Genomic DNA, 22,469 nt, shown 5'->3' on the forward strand with positions numbered 1-22,469 from the left:
AAAAGAAAGGACTCGTGTGTGTGTGTTTGTTTATATGAGCACCAACAGATGGAGCTGCTGTCTTTATATTTACTATACAACTAATGGACAGTGTGTGTGTGTGTGTGTGTGTGTGTGTGTGTGTGTGTGTGTGTGTGTGTGTGTGTGTGTGTTTGTGCATACCTGGAGACTGATGTCATTCTGATGTTCTGATGTATTTGCTTCTTGCAGCCACAAGGTGGCAGAATATTACTGAGGAGGGTGAGACGCACACTCGTTTATTCAATGTATAATTTTCCATCTTTATATTTTATAGCTCAGCTTGAATAAATAATTTGTCTAGTCTTTTTTGTTTGTAATAAGGTATCATAGTTTTATTTCCCATTTTTATATTTGCCATATGACTTAAGCGTCATACTGTGTGTGAGTGTAAACCTGCAGACTGATGTCATTCTGATGTATCTGCTTCTTTAAACCACAAGGTGGCAGAATGTTGCTGCAGTTTAGGAGCGCACATGCACTCTTATGTATCTACATATTCAATGCAAAACTTCTTTTTCTTCTAATATTTTGTGATGATATTTACCCCCTATATAATACAAAACATGTAAAGAATAAATGATGATGCTATTTAAGTGTGTACAGATTTAAGTTAACACACCGAAAAGCTAAGGGCATGTTTATGTTGTTGTTCATTAATTTTATGCTGTGGTTTTATCTCATTTAAGGAGGAGTGTCACAACTAAACAAAGGCAGTTCATTGATGGTCTAAAAATAATGATGTTGTCAGTGGGTAAACCATGAAATATGGTCAACAAACAAATGCTGGTGCTTTTGAAGAAGTATATATAGAAAGGCACACACATTTTGCGAGTGCCATTTTGATGCTTCGGAGATCCTGCTTGTGGGATTCTGTTCCCTGGTCTACAAGACAGTGTTGGTCTGTCCCTGCCTCCCTCTTTCAAGTTCTTCCTGATTGTCTGGCCCCTCCCACCTCATTGAGGGATTGCTGCTGGGAGCCTTTGGCAGTGTTCCTTTAGTTGTTCAACATGGCCTTGTTCACTTCCCCTCAGCGCCTCTCCTCAGGGGAGTCCCAGCCGTCATCATAAGTGTCGTTCCATTTGTGTGAAAAACTGAGGTGAACTTGGTGAGATCGACACCAATCAATGACAATGGTCAGTCCCAGGTGTATGTCACCCACAATGCAATATATGTAATATTCATTTACCAGTCATGATGTATATTAATCAACAATTAATGCATGGGGAAATTTGCTGTTTATCAAGATATCATAAAACTGTAGCTATAGTAGTTATAATAATGATAACACAGATCAGACATATAGACATATAAATCAGAAACTAACAAACATTGACTCATTGAGATTAGTCTACAAAAAAAAAAAAGAAAAAAGTATAGTGCTGAAATAATAAGTTTCGGAATCTGCCCCTGGTGTTTTAGGTTAAGAAGCCAACGACCGCAGGGTGTGATCTCTACTTTGGTGACATTGCAGGGCGTTCCGAATAGAGGAATTTTGGCATCCCTCAACTGACATTCCCTTCACAGGGAGCAGAGAGCAGGGACCAGGGAGCACACAGTCTAAGTCCGCTGTGGATTGGAATGCAGCCCTCTGTGCGACGTCTGGGCTTAGAGTAAGTGAATAAGGGTAAGTGGAACTAATAATGAAACACAGCATCTAAAAGCTGCATAATTCCAAGATGGTTTCAGTTGTGTTTATTTGATTTATGTCACAAATAGTTTAAGTTGGCATCTCGAGTCTCATAGCACCCAACATTCACATTTCACTACTGATTGCTGACTTATTACAAGTTTGACTACGTTGACTTATCTTTATAAATTATTTGTTTACTGTAACTGTGTGAACCTCTCTTCTTTGTTTTAAAGGCATAACATTTTTCACATTTGAACAGTTCACTAACAGTGCTGGTTTCCTGTTACACGAAGCAGACACGCTCACAATTAACACTTTATTTTCAACATGAAAAATAGACAGATCTCAATTTACAATAATTTCTGTCAAACATGTTTCAATATTTTCTTAATTTCTGTTTTCTTCTCGTTTCAAATATACATTCTCTTGTCTTTTATTTTCACCAGACAGCTGGTGTTTATGTTAATGGCCAAACACCGAAAAAATAGATATCACATTTGTCACAAACTGTAACAGAGTCTCAAATACATTACAGCACAAAGTACAAAAAGACATTCTTTGGGTTGGTGGGTGAGTTAGTCCATGCAGATGTTGTTGCGCAAGCTGCCTACAAATGCAGTAAAATCTCAGACTACACCTGTTTTCATCTGGTTTCATTTAGTCACACAGTAGCTTCGGAGTGACAAGCCAAGGTTTGCCTTCCCTTCACAGTCTCGTGGCCTTTGAGGAAACCAAAACTGTGCAGATTATGTGCCTCTGTGCGTTTATTTATTCTCTTTGAACCTCTTTCATGTTTCACTTAAAATGCAGCTGAAGTAAATCAGCAGAGAATGAAAGACGACTTGTTTTCTACATTACAGCGAGAGCAGATGAGTGAATGTAGGCACACACAGCATTAAAACATCTTTTTATATGCGTCTACGGCTGGCTTCACACAGTGAAACTCACACAACTAAGTGTTGTAAACTGCATCAAACAATTTCCAAGCAACAGGGCAGTTACATGAAGTAATTTAAAAAAAATAATGTAACATGATTTCATAGTTCATTTTGCTAAAAATATCTGGCTAGATTGGTATACATCTCTGTATGTTTCATAGGCTGTAATGCTGTCAGAGGATATGTAATGTGTTGGAAATACAGCAACGTATTCATTACTTTTTATGTTTTTTAAATGATGATTAATTGACTGATTGATTGTTAATGTTACCAATGATCTTTCAGGGAAAGTGCTTACAGTTTGCAACCCTATCTTTCAGTGCATTAATGCTTATTTGGAGGAAAAAGCACAACCTACAGGCAACTCAATAGGAGATCAATGGTTTACAGCTAACGTTAGCATTAAGCCACTTCCTGGCTAACGTTACCAACATCATGGCTACCACATAAAACATACAATTAAGTGCTTGTAACACACTTTTTGTGCTGTGTTGAATCTGTAACTAAACGCGCATGCTCATATTTTTTGTTAACAGTGAACCCAACGGATCAGTTTGCAATGAATGAACGTTCACTCCCAAGAGTGAATCGTCAGCTGATAAAAAAAAAAAGTGTGATCGCAGCGAAGAGCGAGAGTGACAGAGCGTGTGAATATGGACAGAAGTGTCGGGGTGGTAGCATGAAGTGTTTGAACCACTCTGAGGACTCGTGACTGTGTTACAGTGAGAAACAGGCTGATAAATCTGTGTTATATTCACTCTTTTCGTCTTTCTCTTCTTCTCCCTGCAGTTCTCATGTATTATGAGGCATTCAATTTGCACTGCAAAGTCAGAATTTCAAGTTCCCAGCTGGAAAATGCAACAGTACGTTGGTGTTCAAGTTTGCTGTAAACTGTTGTGAACTGTTGTTCGTAACCATAAATATGAGTGATCCTGGGACAAATTAAAACATGAACATCATGCACCACTTAGTATGACATCATTGTAAAGATTCCTGGTAAGAGGAGGTTCTTTTTGATTTAAATGAACGTGGACTTGTTCATTTTTGGAACTGTGAACTAATCTATGTGACCTGAACTTTAACTTGCACAACACTGAACACTACCAAACGGTAATGCGAGCTAGGAGGTGGTAGAATGTTAACGTTAGCTACTGAGGTTAATGGGTTATCAAATATGATATTTTATCTTGAAATACGCCCTCCACGTTTTCACTATCCAGCAGTGAAATGATAACAACTTTATACAACTTGCAACCTGCAACTTTTGAGCTTGAGGAAAATGGTCGCTGTGTGAATATGATGAATTGTAACTTAGTTTCACCGAGTTTCAACCAACAAAAGTTGTGTAAGAGTGTCCAAGTGTAAAGCCAGCCTCCTCTACTGCTCCCTTCCTGATGACCAATATTCTGCTCATGCAGTTTGCCTGCTGCTCTCTGGGGGCAGTAACTGCACTGCTCGCTGAACCTCCATTCAAAATACATGAGGTCAGTGTTCTCAGCAGGTGCTCCCACATCAGTGAAGCAAGTTTGGCACAGTAGAATCAGGGTTGTAAACCCCCATAAAGAAAGAAAGAAATGCCTGTAAATGAGGCTTGTGCCCTCTTGACGTCATAGCAGCATTGATGAATATCAATTTGCAATCATACGTAAGTCGAGGTATTTTTACATTTTCCAGCTCCACACCTCACAATGTCTGAAGGAACATATGCAAATCCGCTTTGGCAAATGCTGAATCATGACGCAGTCCACAACACAGCGGATTTAAAGGTGCGTATTTTCATTTTAATCCAGTCTTTGTGAGAGTCACAGCTGGGGCGTCTTGTGTTTGCCTCGTGTAGGTAGCAGTTCTGAACTGAGGCAGGTACAGCGGAGATAAGCCACGCGCTGGCGGGTCCTCAGGGCCGAGCAAAGGGTGTGACTCCACAGAACAGTCCTCTCTGTTCAAAACTACACTTTTAAGCAGCTCAATTTTTGCCTCCTCTTCCCTCCGCTCCTCGTCTTCCTCGCTTTCCTCGTCCTCCGCCGGATAGTCCATTCCTAGATAGTACAAGTCCTTCTCCTCTCTCACCTCCTCCTCATCTCCTTGCTCCGATGTTTCAGAAAGCTCCTCCACAGAGTTGTAGGAGCAGGAGCGCCGCGGGTCGTCCAGCTCCCACAGGCCTCCGTGGAAAGATCCAGAAATGTCTGAGTTGTTGGCGGAGAAGTTGCCCTCGTCGCTGGAGCTGCTGCCGCTACCGTCCTTGTAGTGGAGATGGATGGGCTGCTGCTCCTGCTTCGGACCGGAGAGCAGCACGGTGGCGTATGTGACCGAAGACTGGCCAGAGCTGTTGGCGCTTCCTGGGGGCGGGTCTGCTGCAGAGTCAACGATCTGTAACTGATCTATTCTGGGGCTTGAACTGGTTAAAGAATCCAGATTAAGTGGGAAGGAAGGAACGTCACTCTGCAGGGGCTGGGAACGATCGTCCTCTGAGTCAAACCCTGGAGGGGAGGGGACATATGTGGCAGGGGCCGGGTTGGGTTTGAGGGGCACGAGTGGGGCTTGGACCAAAGCTGTAGTCAGAGACGAGAGATCAATCTTGTCCACTATGACCACTTTGGAAATGTTCTCAGAGGGCAGGAGCAGCGGCCAGGCTGGGAGGCCTTCTGGAGGTCGGAACAGGTGATCAAAGTTGTCAGTCTATGAAGATGAAAACAGATTGAAAGCATAAAGTATTAGTTTCCAGAATATGAGATAATACATAAATAAAAACACATGAAGAAGAGTAGATGTCAGTGAGACCGTTAAGAAGGGAGATGAACCGCTTATTTTTTGTTACAGTATTACTCCCCAAGCATTGCAAACTACCCAGAGAGCTGAAGGCATAAAGAGGAACATGTTTCTATTTCATTATTTATCAAAGAAATAAATAGCAACAACGGAAATATAACTTGTATGGTTTGAAATGTTTAATCTACACTACTGCCCGTGTTAGAAAACAGACACACGTTGTATTGATTTAAAGAAATAGTTCAAGAGAGTTAGATGAGAGGATCAATGCCACTCTCATGTCTGCAAGCATGCCTGAAAAAGGTTTACGCAGGTTTCAGCTGTGTCGTTTTTTCGATTCATTGATCAGTTGTTTGCTCTGCGACATGGTGAGAAATATCAATCAATTCCAAAACCCAAGATGTCGTCCTTAAATTCAGTTTAAACTGCCATAATGGAGTAAAGCAACCAGGAAATATTCACATTAAACTGCAATCCAAGAATTTTTGAATTTTCTTAATCAAACTGATTAACCGATTAGGACAGTTATTATGTTAATTACTTTAATTATTGATTAACAATTGATCGATAATTCATTAATAGTTGCAGCTCTAGTTTCAACAAGTTAAAATAAAGCTTTTTAAGACAATTACAAATGCCTTTTAAGACCTCAAGAAAGTATGAAGGATATGTGTGCTGAGGCTGGACTTGGGTGACTGCAGGCATTTATTTGTGGCTGTTTATGATGGCTCTATTTTTTCTGCCTTTATACTCGTATTTGTTATTTCCAACGGGCTTCAACCAAGCACTAAATGCACTCCAGCCAGATCTCACTGAACCTGCACGTGCCCACATTAGATGAAAGTAATGTTAACCGAAACTATTTTGATTTAAGTGCATCCAGAAGTGTCTATTTTTGATGAGAGGAGATGCCAGGTCAGCCCAGACGGGTGTGTAGTTTTGACAAGGCTGCATAGTTTCAATTATTTGTTATTGGTTCCATGTTGTTTTGACTTTATGGCGTAATTAATACCAACTTTTCCCCAAAACACAAAGCCTAAAATCCATCTTATTGTGAGGGTTGTGGACAGAGCGAAGCTAACTGTTTCCCCCTGTTTCCAGTCCAGTTATGCTAAACTAAGCTAACCAGCTGTCGGCTGCAGTTCCTTAATTTAAAGACAGATGAGAGTGACCTCATCTCAGTCTGACAAGAAGGCAAATAACCGTATTCCCCAAAATGTTCCTTTAAAGACTCCAGGTCTAATATGATGTCCCAGATGTTACACACAATCATATATGTTAATAACACTCAAGAGCAATAAGTGTATAAAATCTTTACCTTTTTGAAGTCTAGTCCTTTGGCCCAGGAGCACTTGTTTGGGTTGGGTACATTCTTCCACATAAACTTTTTCATCCTGGAAAAAAATGCAGCAGGTTTCATCTCTCTGTCTGAAGCCTTTTTTTCTCCCCCACCTCCCATCAGATAACATTGAGTGTAATTACACCCCTGTGACCTGTTAAATGCCACACACCCAATTTTTCATGGTCAGTGTCACTGCTGTCGAAATTACTGCACCCTGGAGATTTACATCATTTATCATTTCTTACAGGTATCTGGGTAAAAAAAAAAACTAATGTGATACACTGAGATGCTGTTTATATCATTAGTATTCTCACTGGTACAAGATTAAGTATTTAACAAATCTGCGAGATCTGCATGTCTGCGAAGCAAAGCATCTTTTGTAAGCTGACATATTGCTGTTACGGTACTAAAACACCCCAAACTCATTAAATATCACAGGTCATTTTCTCAGTGAAGAACATTTTGCGACTAAACACCATTCTTGAGTTTAATTTCTATGAATACGTCTTTGGAGATATGGAGTCTTTTCACTGAACAGGAGGTCTTACTGGTTTTGGGAGAGGACCAGGGTGACAAACAGGACGATGGAGAGGAAGGAGATGATCATCAGCATCATGTAGGCTGCAGGGTGTCCTCTGGTGGCTGTAACAGTTGAAAAATACACATCAGACTTTTATTAATAAAACAATCAAAGTGCAGACATTAGGGTTGGATGAATGGACAAATATATAAGCTATCAGTGATTGGCGGGGTCTGTTATTTTGCTAATTTAATGATAGGCAATAGTGCACTAAACTGGAGGACGAATGAGAGGAAAACACCCTGCAGAGGCAGATTATTTTCACATCTAACTTGGACCAGAGATGGTGATTGTTGTAAGAGGTGAAAGACTGAGTGAGACGGTTTTGGTGAGCTTTATTTTGTTTGCCTGTCAAGTTTGACAAGGAAATTAAAACACGGCTTAGGTCTGTAAAAGAGAGAAACTAAGATCCAGAGTGCATTCGGTTGGTGTTTTTTTCTGTTTGATAAGGAAGAAGGGCATGAGAATATTTCATCTCCCACCATTTTGTCTGTTTGTTCATTTCTTGGATGCAGGAATGTAACATAGTGAACTCTCCCAACTGAAATAATCCTGTGCAAATATATCAGCGATTGGCTGATGGTGCCTGTTTAGAAATGTTTTTCGGACAACCTTAGCTGACACTCTCTCATCCTTAAAGGACAGGTGTGTAGGATTTAGTGGCATCTAACGGTGAGCTTGCATATTGCAAGCGTGCAGGAGAAACTATGGCAAAAGCCGTTATCTAGAGCCAGAGTTTGGTTTGTTCATTCTGGGTTACTGCAGAAATATGGTGGTGCAACAGGGCAGCCTACGCAGAAGAAGCTACCCACTCTCTGTAGATATAAACAGCTCATTCTGAGAAACACAACAGTTAGCTAACGTTAGCAAAATGCTAACCAAAGTTAGAGAAACTGTCCCTTTAAACACGTTGAATATGACACTGAAACAACAGCCAGAGAACTGGTGCATACCTGTAGTGTGCACTGGCTCCCCTTCTCCATCAGCAAACACAGGGTACAGGTAGAAGCCAGAGTCCTCAGAGCCAAAGAAATCACCTGAAATTATATGTTTATATTATGTTGGTTGAATAGACTGTATAATGTACAGTAACACACACTGTTAACAGTCACATTGAGAAATTAAATGATAGATAAAAAGGCAGAGAGGAGCTCACGTTACCTCTTAGATAGACAGGACGGTCAGTGTAGGGCAGTCTGGCCCATGTGTTTCCACTCTGACCTTTGTGATGATCTGAGTCCTGTTGCCTCTGTGGAGACCACTGGACCACCATGAACAGAGGGACAGAGCTGTTGTCCAGCAGAGTCCAGGACAGAGACACACAGGTGCTGTTGATGACCATCACGCTGAACGAACGCACGCAGCGGCCTGAAAATAAAAATCTGAGTGAATAATAATGCTTTCAAAAGATTCCTACTCTTGTTCAATTATCAGTATGTAATCTTTGTGACTTTACTGAAGGAATGAAAGACCATTCTGCACAAAATGTTCCCTTATTTGGTGGAGGGCAACAACTTTTTTGTTGTTGTTATTGACAGTTTGCTAGTTTAGCTAATATGCACATTTTCTCAGAATATTTATGGGAAAATGTCTCACGAACATGTCTGGGAAATTGGCTTTTATTCTGCCAGTTAGTAGGTTAAGGAAAATACTTTTCTCTGAATTATGAGTAATGGGAAACAGACAAACAACTCGGACATACACGCACAAACACACCACTGCATTACACAGACTACTGGCATTTAAAAATTTAACTCGTTACCTCTGTTGGAGCGCAGCTAATAGCTCTTACTACACTGAAGCTAATGGAAGCAGTGACTCTATCAGAGCCATTATAGGCTCTCTGGAGACACACGTTTTAATGTCATGCTGAAATAGATGGCTGTTAATGTCCACAGTTTTGGTGTACATTTTTCTGCCATGAAATGCTCATAGCTGCAAATTAACAGAAGAAAATCTGTTAAAGTGGTAAAAACGGGTCTAAAGCATGACCTTTTCTCAGCTCAATAATGGCAGTCAAACTGATGTTTTTCGAGAAATCAATTTCTTGCCATCTTTCACAGAAATTTTCTGGAAACACTCTGTGTTTTTTCAGCAGTTCTGATTCGAGTGGACCTTTTGATTTTCTTTCCAGCACATGTGCACCTCTGTAACTGAAAGCACTGACCATGAATCAGACTGATTTTACCCTCGCTTTTGTGGACCTGTATGTCTTTTCGTAATGCCATAAATCTTAATAAAACACGAAACTTCAGACCACTTTGATCTCAGCTACACTTTCCACATTACTGGAACATAACAGCATGTTAAAGATTTCAGATCATTGCTGAATGATGCTTTCTTCTGGTTGCTTGAAACTTGATGGGTTACAGTACACAGATCTGACAACTCTGAAAGTCATTTAGTGTGACCAAGGCTATGCTTGAGACGTCAGGTTACAAAACAAAAGAAAGGCTGCAGTTAAACTGATTACACCGGTGAGAGGGCAAGTCAAACAAAAAAACAAACAAGTCATATTTTTCATTGTTTTCCATGCAGTCGTTAACAATTTCCAGCTTACTCACGTTTGGGCTGTGTCTCCAGCGTCATGTTGATGTTGTTAGTGGAGCTCCCCAGACTATTGTAGGCCTCCACAGTCACAGTTTGAGGCATCTGGTTCCACTCAAAGCTGTAGGAGGACGCCAGCTCGATCTGTTCCCTCGTCACAGAGCCACTCGAGGTCTGATGCTGGACTATAAATCCATCTACGCAGTAAGAGTTCCCTGATATTTGGAGATGCTGAGGGAATAAGGCAGGAAAGAGAGCATCGTTAATGCAATGTCTTGATTATAAACCTGCAAATGTTTATATTTTAATTTGTGTACCTCAAACAGCAGAGTGACATTAGTCTGGTTTCTGTATGGCTCATCTTGAAGAATTCTCCAGAAATCAGGACCACGCTCAGGAGCTGGGGGGGGAGACAATTGCATCACATGACAGCTTTTACCTCTGTGTTAGAGGTGGGGGGGTGGTATGATGTAAATCGCGTGTTTTCCATTAGAGCTAAAATCAGAAATGTGATGTAAAAGGTCACATCAGGCATCAGGCTGCACCCTTTGTCATTATCTTAAAAGGTTCAGAGGTAAAATTAATGGTGTTCTACTGTACCTCTGCTGTTCTGAGGTGTGGAATAGACCGATTCGCTCCATTCGCTCCAGTAGCCGGTACCGTTGATGTGCAAGCAGCGTACTTGTACCACATACACCTGACACATGTCTGGCACTTCGACCTCTGCCCACGGCACCCGCACTAGACTCTGAACCTGCAGGCATGACATTTTTCTGTTAGTTAGTGCTCATTTTAGATAAAGGAAAAGTAATGGGAAATATCTGATCTGTGGAGCGCCCATCTGTTCCATGTATCTATCCACTTTACCCAAGCAAAGAGAGAAAATTATTTCCTGATCTTTCTCATCATTTTCAGCATCCAATTTCCTAGAGAATTTTTCAATCAGAGGGCAGAAATATGGTCTTAGATAGCTTGTAGTGTATTGGTGCAGGAAGCTCTGCAATGCACTGCTGTGGACAGGGTCAGCAGGAAAACATGTCTTAGCCACCTGAAAAAATCAGTATCCGTTTAATTTTATGCAATATTTACAGTATTTTCACCACTTCACCTTGCTGTCAGGCAGCCTTTCTGACAGGAAACCACTGTTATATAACCCAAATATTACTCTCCCCAGCCACCAAACTCCATTGGAAAAATATGAAATTTTAACTTGCAAAACACAGGAGTTGCTGCTCTTCCGCTGTCTTTATCGGTTAGTTTGTTTGTGTTATTGTGTGACTTCTGTGTTGTAAAGGGTTAGTTTGGATTCACCAAAGTCACACTATACCACAAACAAACTAACTAATCAAGGCAGCAACAGAACAGCAACTCTCATGTTCTGTGAGTTAAAAGCACTGTTTTGTCCAAAAGAGTTTGGTGGCTTTAGAGAGAACAATATTTGATAATATTGTTTGTGTGCCTTTTTGAGGTGGCTTCCTACACCCACACTCCTGCTGCTTCAATAAACTGAGGACGTGCCGCCATCTGCTGTGGGTATACACTGACACTGACTATTCCTTTAAAGGTAGAAGAACATTTTGGAAAGATAATTAGATGTAAATATGTCAATTTTAAGAATAAAATAACAGCAAAGTGCTCTGTAGTAATCATCCTTTTTGCTTATATCCAAATAACTGCATGCAAATTGATATTTAAAAGGTTTGCAATGTTGTGGAGGGCACTGTCTAAAAAAAATGCTGTTGTGCTATAATCCAATAGACAAACTCACCTTCCAGCACGGCTGGGCTCTCACAGGGGATAGTGAGTGGTAGCGAAACTGATACTGGAGCCCATTGGCTGGCAGAAGCGGAGGCTCCCACGTGACCATCAGGACCCCACTGCTGTGGCTCACTGCCTTCAGATTAGTGGGCGTCTGGGGTTTTACTGCAAGGGGGGGGGTGAGCGGGAGAAATGTTCTTCAGTGATCAACAATAATCACTACTTTAACCTTTTTATCTAAAGGCTCTCTTCAAACATACAGTTTAATTTGCCTTAAATATGGCTGTCTGATTAACAAAAATACACATTTCGAAATATGCTGATTAGATTTTCTGAAAATCTCACCAAAATAGATACTGAATACATTTTTTTGAAAGCACACATAAAGAATCCCATGGTGCATTAAGTAATAAGCCTATAAGGATCATTAAAAATAACTTTTTATCACTTTTTTTTGTTCTGTTTAGTTGTCATATGTTCCACACATAAATCCGTCTTGCTCACCATGATCTATGGGGGACAGGTAGATGGGTTTCGACCTGATGGTGCCCAGTCGGGATGGCAATTCCAGCCACAGCTTGTAGCAGTTCATCCTCAGGGGCTGGATGGTGCAGGTTTTCCTCCTGGATAGGACCTGCAGGCAAGAAGGTCCCACTTCCCCGACTTTTTCACCCGCTCTTTCTTTCTCCTCCATTATATCACAGGTTAGGTCAGACCACCTGCCGGGGAAGACAAAAGAAAATAAAATAAATAATTAAATAGAAAGTTTGAAATTTTTTGTCAGGTAATTCCATTTTCTTTCACTTCAAACATCATTTCTACCAGTCAAGATAATATGGAACGAGGCAACTTGCTGGAAGGGAGTCAGACAAAATAACAAACAAGCAGTCAAGATGATTGGACAGATGGTAAACGAGCCAACACTTGAGTCAGATTATCAAAACCAAGATCAAGATAAAACTGAAAATGACTCACATAATGTCTTTAATAATCACTGATTGCATGGACTGGGTGCAGACACAACTACAGCCAGTACAGTGTGTCAAAGTCGGACCAGGAAGTCGATCTGTATTCTGGGATGAATGTTTACAACAACAAAGTCTGGCTAACCTGGGGATATGTTTAAAACCGCTCAGATTTCTTGCCCTGTCTTCTTCCATTCTACTTCCGTTTAGGTGATCTCAGATCTCAGCAATTAAGTTGGGGAGAGCAATGTTATTGATAATATCATCAGGAATCTACCAAATAAGACATGAGTTGTGATAAACCTGAATTATAATGAAAATTAAAACTTATGTCATTTTAAAATATTAAAAAAATCCCTCACATCTAAGTATGCCGAGATGCATTTTTCCATGTCTATTTAAATAAACAAATCGAGTGAAACTAAAAAGCAGGCTAGAGAGATAACTGGAGTGAAAGAAAGTACAACGTAATGTTGCACAAGAGGCCTCTGCAGTGCATGAGTTAGTAACAAGAGAAATGAAACAAACATTACATCATTCAGTCCTCATTGTTGTGGCTTGACCTTCATTTTTTTAGTGCAGAGACTTTCTGCTTTTCCGAGGTCAGGCGTATTCTGCCAGTGACAAAGAGTAATAGTGGACGGCTCAAATAAACTTCCTGATATCACTTCACACAACTGTTCCCAGGGTGTGTCCAATAAGAGTGCAGTCGGGGACACTGTGTTCGGTAACTTCCTGCTTTTCAGCACACTGAGTTCTGAGCACTGATTGAAGGGTTTTATTAACAATGCTTGCACAAGCATCCAAACACACTTCACTAAAAGGAGATGGTTACAGTAAAATGTAATTGCTTAAGAGGGTAGATCACTATCATGCTTAGCAGAATGCACAATTTAACGAAGTGGAAAGACTTAGAAATCTCACAGTTAAAATGTGTACTGGGCAGCAAAACTTATTATGAGCAGGTTTAAATCAGTCGACTAAAGTTACTTTTACAATCTAGTTTACGAAATGTAAATCACCACTATTTGAAAGATGTCCAGGACTGCTGAGATGAGTCTAGAAACTGTTTGGAAAAGGGCAGGCACTTTCAAAAAACACTTGGCAGTTGATTGGATGAACCATCTGTCTATCACACCAAACACGGGCTAACTTCAGCCAATCAGATCAACACTTCCACGGATGCTTCTGGCTGTTAAAACCACATCCATAGCTGCCATTAGTCCCTCCTAGGATGCTGATTGGCTGCACCACCTTTGCTGTGGACACAAACGGATAACTTGAAGCCTGGAAAGATGGATTCTCACTTGATCTTCTGATCCAGCTGCCTTGCAAGGTAAAGAACTTGATACCTGTCAAAAAATCGTGGACATATATGGTCTGGAAAAATTTGATTTTTATGTCTCCGTGCTGGCAACAGTCGTGGCCGGTGGCATTATGTTTTCGGGTTGCAATATCTCAACCACGCCTTGACATATTTTTTGTCAGTTTTGGCACAAACCACCTCAAGGATGAACTAATTTAAAGTTGGAGGTCAAAGTTTACCTGGATCTAAATATAAGATTGGTCCACTGGGCGTTCTTCCAGGTACACTCCATAGAATCAATATCACCGTTGGTTTCACACTTTATGTCAATGGAAGCTCCTGAAACACACAGGGATAAACACACACATTTTGGCTTACAATAGCAAACTTATTGCACTGGGGTTATTTTGGTTGACATTGTTGTGCTGTCACATGCCGCCACTCTCTTTCCTGTCTTTGTCCAGTGCAGCGGAAAACAGGGGGACAGAGACTTCCAGGAACTTAGAAGTTAAATGTTGATGTTTCACTTTCAGTACAGACTGTACACAAATCTTTCTGTCTTTGGACATGCACGGGTAATAGTCTCTGATGTTATTGGTGCAACAACACTCACCCTCTACAAAGATCTGGCTGTATGGGAGGGTCCACTGCTGCGTACATTGCAGCAGCTCGTACAACCGAGTCTCTGAAGGACGCACTGTGATTTGGCTGACCTGTTTTGGGAAAGGAAACATCAGATCTATGCTAATTTATTTACAGAGGCTGTACCTTTCCAAAAATACACAGGAGAGCAATGTTATCATTTTCCCAGAAACACGCAAACAGTTGTAGCTCACCCATTGGTTGACTGGGTGGTACTGGCTGCGATGAAGCCGCTGTTGGAAGTTGAGCATCCACGTGGCCGTGCTGGCGTTGATGTTGTGGTCATTGAACACGCAATACACCGTTACGTTCTCCCCTGGTCGCGCCACCACTTTGTCAGGGATGTAGCTCACCGCTGCGCACGCACACACACAATCACACACATTAGATTTTTTTTTACACACAGCACCGTCAAGACACATTAGCAAAGGACAAAAAGCTTGCTGAAAGCTCTGTTGAACAAACGCCTCACTCAAAATTTCCATGCAGATTTCTGCAAAAGACAAAAACCTTATGCAGGTTTTTTGTGGCTTTTTTTGGTTAATCACATGGTCTGAAATACAAGGTGAGTGTGAGGGCATTTATCTAACCACACTGTAAAAGAATCACGCAGGGATTCATCGGAATCAGCTAATCTTTTCCCATTTCAGAATACTCCATGAGCTCTTTTAACTCAAGGTCTTTTGACTAGAAATGTTGAGTTGAATGAATGCGCTGCAGACTACTGATTTATTATCGGGACAGTTAACACAAAAATAAAAAAAAGGCATGTTTTTCCCTGGCCTGTAGTGCTATTTATCCATCTAGATTGTTTTAGTGTGAGCTGAACAGTTTTGGAGATATCAGCTGTAGAGATATCTGCCTTCTCTCCATTATAATGGAACTAAATGGTACTTGGTTTGTGGTGCTCAAAACACCAAAAAAATACATTTGAAAAACTCAATATCAGTTTCTCTGTCTAACAATCATGACCCGCTTACTCAAGATAATCCACGCATCTTGTTGTGGGCAGTTTCATGGAGGAACTATTTTCTCCCTAGTAGAAAGAAAGTAGTTCCGGTTGATTCTATTGCTGAGAGAAAGTCGTTCCTTCATGAAACTGCTCACGACATGGTGTGTGGGATATCTTGGGTAACCGGGTCATGATTTTTGCGAAGAGACACTGGTTATACAGCTTATATCTCCAAAACTCTGCAGCATTTAGATAAACAGCACTACAGTCTAGGAGAAAAAAAATGACTTTTTGGGGTAAATTGTCCCTTGAAATTAAATTTCTATGTAATATCTTAAACTTATTAAACATATTTTGTCAAGTACAACTGAATTAATATAAAGTTTATTTGACTAGTTTTTTGGGGGGGATTATTCCAAATTACCTCAATTCAGCTTCGGTCAATTTAAAACTTTTAAGGCAGACCGGATGCTAACTTTCTTAATTTAAAAACTTTCTTTGTACAGTGCACCTCCTCAGATGCAGCTCAACAAAACATCTGTGTGGAGTCGACTGTTCTGCCAGCAAAAACAAAAGAAGAGTGACTCATCCACAAAGCAGGTGAACAGCTCAACAAAAGAAAACATTCAATTAATTGAAAAAGTTGTTTCATGACTAATCATCTTTACCAACATTGTGATTTGGGGGGGACGCATGTCCTTGAATGAACTGTTTGTATTGTATTTTCCTGATTATACATATTAAGAAAACTTCCAAGAGTCATTATTTTACCTTCCCAAAACCTTTCACTTAATTGCCGTAAATTAGTCGGTGAGGTGACTCAGAGTTGTTGTGTCTCACCAGGTGACACATAGACACGTTTTTGCTTCAGGGTCAAGTTTCCTCGCATGATAAAGAGTAGAAGAGCAACTCTTAGTACATAGCAACACATACACATGCATGCAGCCACAATATAGTTAAAAACCGAAACAAAAAGCAGGTATGCGCACAGACTCACAGCAGATACACAAGACTAAAATGGTCTGTTGTGTTGGTTAAAGCCTTCGGGCATTTTAATTAGCAGACTGATGTTGCAGAGCACAAATGAGCAACAATCCAATATGAACAAATTATAGTTTCTGACGGTGATAACAGGGTCATTTAAAGTTTGCAAAAATATCTTGCTCTCATTTCTCAATTCTCAGTTTCATCATCATTTTAAAACCTTCTGTCAGGAGAGCTGCACACAGATGGTTGCTTCATGTTCAGCTGCTTGTGAAATTTCTCTCAAACCATTGTGTCGTATGATTTGTAACAGGTCACTCACCTTGAAAATGACCTCTGATTCAGAGCCTATTGACTATACAGGAACGAGTTCTTCATTAATAGCTCCGGCTAATGAGCTGGACTCGTTTTAACAGTTTGGCACTGACATAAATCTGCTTGAGAGGTAATTGTGGTCAGCAATGCAATCTACCAGTTTGCAATGAATCCTTGTCTGCTGGACATCTCAGAGAAATTGCAGCCATCAGGAGAGGTTTACAATGTTAGCTAGTCAAGTTAATTGCAAAAAGTAAAATTATATAATTTGACTCCCTGATTTCAGAGCCGTCAAATACCCAAATGACCTCTCAGTTCGGCTGTTTCAGTTCTGAAACAACACAGTTAACAAGCATCAGCAGTGAGTTAAGAGTATTTTCCTTTTTCCAGGTTTAATATTTTATTCAGCAAAATTGAAACAAAAGTTTCAGTTGGATGTTTTGTCAGTGAAATCACTTGGAAACAAAATTCTGCTTTGCTAAAAACAAACAGAGGAGCCGATGTAAAATGACAGAACAAGCAGCTCAATCATGTCACCAAAACCATACAAAAATGTTACCACTAAAACTGCTATTGTGGCTCACATCAGCTCATTTATCTATTAAAAAAATCTATCAAAATGTAAAACAAACATCTGCATGTTTCATGGCTGCATAATTACATTTATACTGCATCTCACTGATTTGCTGACTAATGAAGCACAGTAAAACTTAAACTAGAGACACCAAGTTTTTCTTTTCTTTTCAGTCCTGTCCCAAACATGCAACATTTTTTATTAAACAAGACTAAGCGTCCTCAGCCATGCTAGCAGCTTTGTGAGGCTACACACAGCAGTGCTCTGAGCTGAATGTTAGCACCGCTGAGGTGCTGAAAGAAAGGCGAGATATTTCACTCAAAGTGGTGGACTGACTGACTGACATTCCCACTAGCGCTGCCAAAACACTATTTCTGTAACTTATTTTCTGCATAATTCAATGACCCTCCTGCTGTTGTTCTAAGAATCCCCAGGATGTCAGGGACCCCCATACTGTGGCTCTACAGGGATTTTCAAACAATTCCTCAAAACCTTGAAAAAAGAAAAAAAAAAAAACAGTGCACGGTTGCACTGCACATTCACAATACAAAAGAAAGAAACAGCTGCAAAAACATCTCAGTTTGTCCAAAGCATAGGAGTAAAAAAGACAAAAACATGTTTAAAAAAGAAAACACTCCCTCTTGCATTTTTCTGTCTCGAGGGATGGGTAACATTAGAATTTTAATAATCCCAACATGCTTATCAATGCCAATAATCATCATAACATTACATGAAAAGCGACAAAACTATTGTTTGTCCAGGATCTTACAGGTATTTCAGTGCTGACCTGTCAGGAACTGCCGCTGGTTTAGTACTAGTTCTTGATACCCATCTCTGTGTGTTTCTATATAAACAATTTGAAGGGAATGACTCTTACTGTCCAGGAAGATGTGGTGAGGTTCACTCCAGTCGCTCCACAGTGGAGGCTTGTCCAGGCCGGAGCAGCGGACCTGGACGGTGTAGTTCAGCCTGGGCTTCAGATCCAGAGACGACCTGGGCTCTCCAGGTGCAGACACCACCTGCAGACAGCAGAGAGGGAATCAGCGAACACACAAGCGCACAAACCGGAAAGGATAGTTGGGCATGTTCGTACACAGGAACGATGACGGAATCAAACCCATTATTGCGACATGACTGTGGTTGATGTTTGATGTCTCATCTACCGTAACTGTTACCAAAACACACAGCCAGGCTACAACCGTAACTGGGCGAGGTGTGTAAACGCCTGGTGTTTCTTGTGTAAGAAATCGATCCTCAACGGTGGCTGTGGGTTTGACTTCAGCCTACGGCTCTTTGCTGCATGTCTTCCTTCTACTCTGTGCCCCAATTCCTGTCAATCTAGAATTGTGCTATCAAAAAACAAAAATATAATATATTAAATGTGGGTGTATATATAATATATATACATATGCATATATAAAATTATTGATTTTCTTAGTAAATCGCTGTGTAATAGGCAGGATAATGCACCGTGAGTGTGTCATTATGGCAAAATAAACCTCCTAAGGGTGATTTGGGCACCTACACCACCCTGCTGGGGTTTATTTTGCCATAATGACCCACTCACTGTACATTATCCTTTCCATTTTTTTAACCAAGTGGTAAAAACAAATTTAAATGTTGTCATATGACAATGTTATACATAAATCCAAATTTAAATAATGGAGAGGAGATTTTATGGCTCAAGTCTTATCTGTTGGGAGACACCTGAAGGTGCTTGATGTTCTCCCAGATCTATATTCTTCATATATGTTTATTTACTTTATTTATAATTCTGTCATCCTGATTGTCCGGACTGTGATTTTACTTTATTCTGTACACACGATATATATTGCAAATCTGTGAAGTCCCTTGAGGCATATTCATGATATTGGGCTGTGTAAATAAAAGTGACTTGCCTACATACCAACAGAGACTTTAACATCCAAAATAATGGAAACTATATCATAAGAATCACGGAAACCATATTTTACTCATCTATAGGAGTCTTAGACAGTAGGTCTACAGTCTCACGCCTGGATGAATCATGGAGCTTCTGATCCACTGCTGAACACTGAGTGCCCTGTTAAATGCTAAATACACTGTATGAGGCTATTAAAACCCCAACTGAGCTGGGGGTGAGCAAGTCGCACTAAATAAACACAATGTCTTGTCAGTGGAACATTTGTGCTGCACTGCTGCCACAAAAGGCAAATACAGTACGTGTGTAGGGTGTGTGTGTGTGTGTGTGTGTGTGTGTGTGTGTGTGTGTGTGTGTGTGTGTGTGTGTGACTCACTCAGGGCATGACTTGTGTAAGTTTCTGTGTGACATTTAAGCTACTATAAGCTCTTCAAATCCTGTGTGTTGTATTTTCAGTTCCCCTTTTCAACCTTACTTTGCACCTGGATTTCAAGTCCTTTTTTGTGTAATTCCTGTTTGAAACCAAACAAAAGCATTAAGCTCATTACCAAGGCTTGTGTGGTTTCTTAAAAATAGACATTGTGGTTCCACTTTCTAATAGAAAAGCTTTATTATAGGTTTATGATGTAACCAGTGGCTATAAATACTCTATATGTTAATTATAAGCCATTATTAGGAACAACTTCTGGGTTAAGAGGTTGTAAAAACTAATTTGACCCCAAAATCAATTTATTAAGAAACTTATTCATTATAATATGAGCATATATCATGAGCATTTACTAGAGCTGCAACAACCAGTAAATCAAAAGAAAGTTAGTTGCTGACTATTTTAATAATTAATTAATCATTTCAATATTTTTTCAAGCAAAAATGTCAAACATTTGCTGGTTCTGGATTCCTAAATGCAAGAATTTGTTGTTTTTCTTTGTCATTTATGACAGTAAATACAGAGTCTTTGGGTTTTGGACATAAGGAAAACTGTGATTAACATTTATCTTTTTTTTTGACATTTTAGTAATTAAACAAATAACTGTGAAAACAATCCATAGATTAATTTATAATAAAAATAATAATTAATTGCAGGCCTGACATTTATTAATGGATTATCAACCTGTACAATATAATGGCATCATGACCAACTAGATAATATAAACACCAGTCAAACATTTTTTATGATGTGGTTCACTCCCTTTAATATTGCAAATTATATTGCAATTACAATATCAACCAAAATAATTGCAATTAGGTCAGCTCTGTCACAACGTACGACTTCTGAGGTAATATTTCACCCATGCTTCGTGTTACCTGCCAGACTGGATGAGTGGTGTTGGAGGAGTATCGGACCTCGTATCTCAGCGGGCCGGTGAAGTCTGATGGGTCATCCCAGTGTAAAATCAGCTCTGCCTCGATGGTCTGGATGTGTGACAGGTTGACTGGAGGACTCGGCTTCACTGTAGAAAGAGAACAGAAGCAACAGAAGTACGTGTAAAGAGTTCGTTGTTCACAGCTGAATCGATACACATCAGATAAACTACTAACTATCATAATCCAACTTTGATCCTGATTCGATATGAACTGACATTTTATCAAAGGTTACTAAATCCAATGGATCACAATATGACCTGCAAGATGTGAAAGGGATTTACTGATCCAGTGTGCAGCCTGATAAGGCTGCTTAATATTCCCTGCTGTATGTTCTTTCTTAGTCTTTACAGCTGTGGTATTTATTTACTTTCTCTGAGAAAACATGACATTACAGCATTGTGCATCCACAGGTGACATTTGCTACAATTCTTTAATCTTCTGACAATAAAAATAATACTCCTCTAGTCCTCATACCAGGATTATTGATATTAAATAAATCAGTCAATCACATGGAGCTCAGAGTTAATGAAAAACATAGACAGAACATAATTTAATTTCTGTGCATAGCATTAACGGCAAATTCACTTCGCCTTTTTGTCTTTGCAGATCCATTTACAAGGCAATATTAATCACATTCTTTAGCACGTATTTACACCACGTGTGTAACTGTTCTGCACAATTATCCACACATCCTGAATCTGTGCAGTACAATGATCTTCACATTAAGACTGAATGATCATTCCAAGTGAATGTCAGAGGTGTGTATTTATTTATTTATTCAGTGAAGTGAGATGAAGTGGTGTGCAACAGTCCAGATAACAGTGTCCCTGTTCATCACTCAATTCTGACAAAGAGAGAGGGAGATAATTGAGTCTTATAAAACCACAGATATGCCTGCTGGGAGAAAAGATATTACTCAATATTATGAGTAATAGCTCAACAATTTCTTTTCCAGACATACGCTCACAGCGGGGGAAAGCAGGGCTTTTAATTCTCTTCTGAGAGGATCTTTTGAACATGATGAAAGTCTATGTTCTTTTTGAGTTACATCATTGATTACTTTTCTAATATAAGTAAAAATACAATTCAAAATTCAAGTGCCATCTCCTCAGTGGTCGGTCATAATATACTGACCTACAAAGGAGGAGTGAAAAAACAACAACAACAACAACAACAAAATCATTGCCATAAAACCAACAAAAAAACCTGAAAAATGAAGATGTGTTGCTTCTGGATAATCTCCATGTGATGCATCCATTTTAACTCATTTGTTAAAGACAATTAACTTCACTTTTTATATTACTCACAGAGCAGCAAAGGAAAAAGGTAAATCTGAAGAGCTGCAGAAAATACAAAACCTGGACAACATACATTTACTACTTAGGTGCCACATTACAGAAACTTCTTATATTAAGTCTTAAGTTTAGTGTCTATTATTATCATTATTATTCTGTGAGAAAAGCTTCTCTTACAAACGCCGCTGTGTAACATTAATTATTAAACTATGTGATCATATACAAGGTGAGATGCTGTTAAAATGGAGTTGGTCTAATGTAATCATCACCAAATTGATTTTATTATTTACACAGTGCTGTTGTTATAACATTTAATTGCGACTGGCACACCTGTTTCAGACCAATGAAACCAGTGATATTACTGGTCAGAGACTATTCAATAATCACAGCATCTTTATTCACCTTCACCCAGCCCTTTACACGTTCTACCACTGCACATACACAGACTAAAATACGCAGTGCATGAAGACACCCAGTCCCTGTACCACACCTACCACTTTGCGCTTTGCAGTTATTATTTAAATTACAACAGATTTTAGGAAGTTAGGATGCTTGTGTAATACACATTTCCTATCTTCAGTTAAGATGG

At 39.8% G+C, this 22,469-nt stretch overlaps 1 protein-coding gene across 1 annotated transcript in view; it reads right to left on the minus strand.

Moving 5' to 3' along the window:
• Positions 1-4,018: 4,018 nt before the first annotated feature.
• Positions 4,019-22,469, minus strand: part of lepr (leptin receptor) — a 33,089-nt gene continuing 14,638 nt past the window's right edge. Inside the window, exons 7-21 of the mRNA XM_084723658.1 lie at positions 20,526-20,671; positions 18,198-18,339; positions 14,690-14,850; positions 14,467-14,566; positions 14,093-14,192; positions 12,087-12,301; positions 11,593-11,747; positions 10,425-10,578; positions 10,142-10,224; positions 9,842-10,055; positions 8,439-8,645; positions 8,231-8,314; positions 7,246-7,339; positions 6,674-6,749; positions 4,019-5,265 (exon numbers count right to left, since the gene is read on the minus strand). Of these exons, the coding sequence (XP_084579784.1) occupies positions 4,366-5,265; positions 6,674-6,749; positions 7,246-7,339; positions 8,231-8,314; positions 8,439-8,645; positions 9,842-10,055; positions 10,142-10,224; positions 10,425-10,578; positions 11,593-11,747; positions 12,087-12,301; positions 14,093-14,192; positions 14,467-14,566; positions 14,690-14,850; positions 18,198-18,339; positions 20,526-20,671 (2,831 nt within the window). The 3' untranslated portion in view covers positions 4,019-4,365. The remainder of the gene's footprint in view (positions 5,266-6,673; positions 6,750-7,245; positions 7,340-8,230; positions 8,315-8,438; positions 8,646-9,841; positions 10,056-10,141; positions 10,225-10,424; positions 10,579-11,592; positions 11,748-12,086; positions 12,302-14,092; positions 14,193-14,466; positions 14,567-14,689; positions 14,851-18,197; positions 18,340-20,525; positions 20,672-22,469) is intronic.

Source organism: Lutjanus erythropterus, chromosome 7 (assembly GCF_056507025.1).
Source record: "Lutjanus erythropterus isolate fLutEry1 chromosome 7, fLutEry1.hap2, whole genome shotgun sequence".
Taxonomy (NCBI): Eukaryota; Metazoa; Chordata; class Actinopteri; order Lutjaniformes; family Lutjanidae; genus Lutjanus; species Lutjanus erythropterus.